At 28.7% G+C, this 6205-nt stretch overlaps 1 protein-coding gene across 1 annotated transcript in view; it reads left to right on the top strand.

The window, feature by feature from the left end:
* The window catches only part of LOC117171547 (mitogen-activated protein kinase kinase kinase 15), a 154429-nt gene extending 148683 nt beyond the window's left edge, over nucleotides 1-5746 (top strand). Inside the window, exon 22 of the mRNA XM_033358966.1 lies at nucleotides 5636-5746. Within this exon, the coding sequence (XP_033214857.1) occupies nucleotides 5636-5654 (19 nt within the window). The 3' untranslated portion in view covers nucleotides 5655-5746. The remainder of the gene's footprint in view (nucleotides 1-5635) is intronic.
* Nucleotides 5747-6205: the final 459 nt, after the last annotated feature.

Here is a 6205-nt window from a genome sequence, read left to right as displayed (position 1 = left end):
CTCGGGATACTTATAAGATACTACCATGATTTTTTCAGATTTTTTGGTCCAAAAATAAATTAGGCCAAAAACCGGCCTTACCGACCCTCCCCCTTTGAAAATCCTCACAAGATTCATTTTTTAAATCGTCTCACGTTATTTAAATGATTTTAACCAAAAAATTATTCACCTACACTTACTGAATACATAGTCTGCTTTTTGGTAAGTTTATACTAAATAATGTTTGACTACAATTTTAGAAGTCTTCATCAGGTTCGACAGAAATAAAAGGTTTGTTTAACAAAAGTAAAGGACTGAACTTGGCTGAGTGTTCTTGTCCTCCAATCAGGGATGTGCACGTAATATACCGTAGGTAAATTACATGAGGTTTTTGACGTAATGTACGCACGTATATTACGTCCTCAGTTTTGTACAAAACGTAATATACGTTTTCAAGATGGCGTCGACATTATCACATTTCGTTCCATAACTTAAAAATAGCGCCGGTAGTGGTATGCGGTATTATATTGCATGCATGAAATTTAAAGTGAATGAAATAAAGTTATTATTCTACATCTTCGACAATGAATAGAGGCGGCAGACCGAGGATTCCATGCTGGGAAGAATTATCCTTACTTTAAAAAAAAATGGTAAAAATGTTGCGTTTTGTCAAGGATGCAACCGCGTATTATCGAATACGGCTAAAGAAAGGTTAAGAAACCACAGTTGAATTTGCAAACCATCCGAACTGCAAATATCTTAAAAATAAAAAAACAAATCATTCAAGGATTTTCGCTGATTTCAACACCTTTTTCAGAAAAAAGTGAGTTATAATTATGAACCCATCAGAAGAAAACCTGATGCAATTAGATGAAAGCAGTCAAAATAATAATTCTAAAATTATTGGTGTCAGTTTTGATATTCTTGGTGATATTTTTATGTCAAATTAAGTTCTGATGAACAACAACAATGTAAGCCGGTACACATAAGCATAATTAAAAAAGGGAGGTTATGTTACGCTCTATACGAGTCTACCACCTTTATTACGTTTATTACGTTTTTTACAGGTTTTTTTACGTGTAATACGTCAGAAACCTCGAGTGACGCGTCACTGCACAACACTGCCTCCGATCGCAGAAGGGCTCGGAACATATATGTTACGTAATTTACGTGGGTTTCTACAATGTTATTATAAGCCTAGATGCGGCACCTCACTAGCGAACCTGCAATAAATTTCTAAAACTAAAAAAACGCAAAGTGTAAAACGCATTGACATATAGTACTGGACCGCTAGCTACGGTCGTCAAAAATGGAAATGGGAATAGAATGAGAGGGAAAATCGAGAAAGGAGTTCTTTATCACCGAATATTGCCCACCTTTTTATGACACATAAGATAGAAAGAGATAGCTGCAGGCAAACGTTTTCAAAACGATCGAACTGATTCAATTCAATATGGCGACCCAACAATTTACAAAATCCTATAAATTGACGAATTAGGATAATAATTGCCACTAGAAGATTATTGGGGACCCTATTGGCCCTATTATCACTATTAGCCCTTTTTTTACGCAAATGCTTGATACCAGCCCTATTCATCGCCCGTTTATTTGTATGTGGTAGTTGTTATTTCAGTGTCCGGAGGAGTATTGTAGTTCAAATAAATCCAATAGATGTCAGTCCGATCAGTCAGACCTGTCTTTGCATTGTTATGTACAGCAAAAATACTAAAATTCATTAAATTTAGGAAAATATAGCACCCACATTTTAGAGCGACTGTTCTCCGCAAGTTTGGGTTAATATCAGTGCCCCGAATCTGTTGCAGACGCGACGTCAAACAGAAGTGTAGCAACTCTCAACGCTAACGCAATGGTTTCACCTAACTTCTCTCCGTGCATCTAATAGTTATTCGCGAAAAATTGACCTTTGTTTTGATTTTATTTCAGGAAAGAATATTTTTTTAAGTTTCAAATCTTTTTCGGGACACATCACTTTCTCAATTTTTAAAAATATAATCATCTACAGAAAAATATTCAGCTCATTTTAATAAGGTTTGAAAAATTTCCCGTTATTTACAGCGAAACGCTGTTGGAAAATATCGTTTTATCTTTCCTAAACTAGCCTTAGTTAAAGTAATCACAAGTCTTAGACTGATTTATGAATACAAGATCATTGTAGTCTGTAATTTGCGAGATAACGATTAAGAGAAAACATGTACATATATATTGTATTTGATGAATTTGATCAATATTATGGTATTTTATTACATAGACTTTTCACGAAATTGATTTTAAAAGCTTTAATCAGTTTTTCTCCTGATTGGAAAAATGGGGATCGTTTATATTTTTTTATTCACCTTAATGATCATCCTTTATTTTATTGGTCAATATAATACTATGATACATCTATAATTATTTCCGAAAGATTTGGGAATATTGTATATTTAAAACTGAAGGATCTTTAATTTTCAATCATTTATACTAAAGAATGTTTCATTAATAGTATTTAAAATGGAAGAATTTACAATTGCAACTCTTCAAAATTCTAGTACATAGCATCTTAAATCTTCAAAATGGAAGTGCTTTTAACTTTAAAAATTGTACGAGCTTTAAGTTTTATAAATAAGGATTTCTGTAATTTAAATTATTTATATGCGCAATGTTTTTCCTTTGGAAGATTCAGAATCGAAAAATTGACTTATATATTTCAATAGATCATCCAAATTTGAGAATTATAATTTAAAAATGTCTAAATTATAAAAATTAAGAATTGAATCTTCTATCCCATATCTTCAAGATATACCCATTTTGAAAATACGTTTCAAATTTAAGGGTATAAGCTTTCAAAAATTTAAAATCAAATAAGTTGACGAATTGTCAATTGTAAATATATTTAATTTGGATCACACAAATTTTTTTTTTTATTAAAAGAAACCGTTTCTTTAACACATTTATTTTATTTAACCAAAATAATCATCCAACTGAAACAAATCATTTTAAATTAAAGAAGAATTCTTATCAGAAGAAGAGAATTTTTTTAGAACAATTAAGCTTTTGATAGATAGAGAGCAATGTATATTTTTCGCTGATTTAATTAATCAATGTTAAAATTAAAAACTAAAATTAAAATGGTATTTAAAATTAAAACCAAAGTTAAAGATAAAGTTAAACTTAAAGTGAAATTGAAAGTTAAAATTTTATGAAAACCGAAGTAGCTATTTCATTTTTTATTTCAAGTTATAATTATGAATAATATTTTATAGTACAGTAAATCCTAGAGTTTTTTCTGGGATTATATACAACTTTTTCTACCAAAAATTAATAACACACTCATACAAACAAAAAATTTCTGACCTGGGGGTCAGACTATTTATTATATGTTTTTGGGGAAATCGAAACTAAATCCGAAATCTATTTTCCATTTAAAATGTCCAGGTTTTATAAAAGTTACTTTAAAAAAAAAAGTAAAGCGATTTTTTAGGTAAATATTTGAAATTTCAGCTTAAAATGATGAATCTTAAGAAATATGAATGTTTTCAGAAAGTAGTGTAAAGAAAAATCTTATTCGACACAAAAAATAGATTATACGAAAGTTTGTATTATTACAAACTATACTTTAAATATTAAATACACATACATAAAACTCTTTTAAACTAAAATCTATATTTATTTTTCTTCACGCTTTTTAAACTTGAGAGAAGATAAGCAATTTTATATACCACCTACTATATAAATTATTAATTGATAAGAATTAAAATTTTCCATATCAGCTCGCTTAAATTCTATTCGATGAAACTTACGATATTTATTAAATTCATTGGAACAAAGTCATTTTTCTAATAAACAAATTTGGATGTTAGGAATTCAAATTAGTTTTTAGTATTAAAAAAGTTTTTTCTTCTAAATTGAAAATTTTTCTTTCGTGAGTTTGTGTAATTGATGGTCATTTTTGATACATCCAGAGAAAATGTATGTTAAAGTTTAGGAAATAATTAACTTATTCTGATTTTTTAAAATCAGAATAATTAATTCTTAATCAAATAAAAGTTATTTTTGATGTACTTGAAGTACACACATATATACATCGATATGTTGGATCATATTTCGCCACCTCCATCAATAACATAATTGTTTTTTTATAAAATGCCTTTGAAAATTTGTCTTTTTCATGCTTGAGAATTAAACTTTTTGTTTGAAAATTTATTATTATTTTTAACAGTCCATACAAAACTGTATTTTTTTCAAGTTTTTTTTTTCAAGTGTATTTTTTTTAACTTAAAAGTTCAAAATTTGGTTGAATATGTATGTATTTAAAAAAAAAATGCCTTTTTGTTTCAAAATTAATCTTCTTGATTGAAAATAAGTTTTTCTTTAAATTAATTTTGATAATTAAAAATGTAACTAAATTGCTGTCAATTTTTTTTACAAGCATTTAATCTTTTTGGTTAACAAATCATATGCATGGTTTAAAATTTAACTAACACGAAAAATCTACAAATGTGCTATTAATTACTTTATAACGGGATACGTACTTTTTTTATTCATAAAAAACAAGATCCAAAATTTAACAAATTTAATTTCTGAACAAATGGTGCAAGCTACGAGAAAAATAATAAAACAAAAGTTATTAAGCGAGAGGAGAGCTAAAAATTTTTATTCAATAATTTTTTGATAAGCTGCGTAGTTTTTATTTTATTCGTGGAAAACAAAAAAATAATATTATTTTTTGTACAAACGACACAAGCTACGAAAAAAGGAAACAAATAAATGTTGCTAATCAAAAAAAGAGCTGTAAATTTTTGGGTAATAATTTTTTGATTGGATGCGTCGTTTTTGTTTTAATCGTGAAAAATAACATTAAAAAAAAAGAATTTTTTTTTGAAAAGGGATGCAAAGCACGAAAAAAGTACATATGTAGCGTATTTGCGATGAATATTGTGAATATTCTTGTGTTTTAATATATAGGCTTTTAACGAAATTCTTCATAAACGTTTCAAAATAAAAAAAAGTTGATTAATTTCAAATTGTAAATATTTGTAAAAAATTAATATTTTTCTTTGATTTAATGAACTAAATATGAAATTAAAACATAAAATAAAAACTAAAATGAAAAAACAAAGTTAAAGTTGTAGTTAAACATAAAATTAAAGTAAAAATTAAAATTTGAGCGAAGATAAAAATTGTATGAAGGCGGATGTAGCTTTTCTGGAATAAGATCAAACTTTTGCAGACAAGCATTGGTAATTTTTACGAAAAGCAGATAAACAACTTTATAGCTAGTTGCTCTTTGTTTGAATTATTTTTATCATAATAAACGTTACTTAAAATCAAAGAAAACGAGATTATAAAATTTTCTGAAATCTTTTATTGGTCCAAGAGAGATTTCTTTAAAGTAATATTTATACAGGCTACTGAAAACCGACTAAAATAAAAAATAGAGTTAAAATTAAAGCCGTTGGAGTTTTCATGTTTAAGGACATTCATATAAAGCATGATGAAAAAAAAAACGAATGTAATTAAACAAACTGGCTATCCAAAGCTTAATGCTTATGGCGCGTAAAAGTCTCTTATATGGTACCTACGCATGTCAATTTTGCAATCAGAATTTTATGATATACTAACGTACTTGATAAAAATGTAATCCTCTTTTTTCTTGCAGACTTAAGTTCACCATTTGAGTGTTTACCTAATGGCGAACCCATTCCTGGGTTTCCTCGTCGCAGACCTTCTGCTTCTTCTCCTGTCAGACATTCTACAGAAAATTATCTTCCTCCTGCCATCTCTTATTCTCCTGCCATGTCTTCTACCCCGGCAGAGTCAGTTTTTCGTGCCAGGTTCAGATCTTCTCATACTCATGCTCCGTTCATCTTTCCACCTACGAGAATTGCTTCTTCTGAGGGAATTACATATAACCTAGATCAACTACAACTTATTCGACTTACTCCCTATAAGAATCTGCGCCAGGAATTTGAACTTCGAAGATATACTTTTCCCACGAATAAACCAATTTAAGTAACCGTAAAAGACAAAGTCTATGTGTCCATGCCAACACAAGAACTAATTGTAGTATCAACATCCGATGCTGACGTATTTGCAATATTGGAGACTAGTAATGTTCTTGCTGGAATATATACACCTAATCCTCACTCTCATAAAAAATCAATATGAACCTCAATTATAAAATGGTCTGTAATCTGCATTTGGCTTAAAAATTTACAGTTAACCTGTA

Source organism: Belonocnema kinseyi, chromosome 4 (genome assembly GCF_010883055.1).
Source record: "Belonocnema kinseyi isolate 2016_QV_RU_SX_M_011 chromosome 4, B_treatae_v1, whole genome shotgun sequence".
In the NCBI taxonomy this organism is placed as follows: domain Eukaryota; kingdom Metazoa; phylum Arthropoda; class Insecta; order Hymenoptera; family Cynipidae; genus Belonocnema; species Belonocnema kinseyi.
The sequence above is the reverse complement of the archived record's forward strand: the minus strand, read 5'-3'. Positions and strand labels throughout refer to the sequence as shown.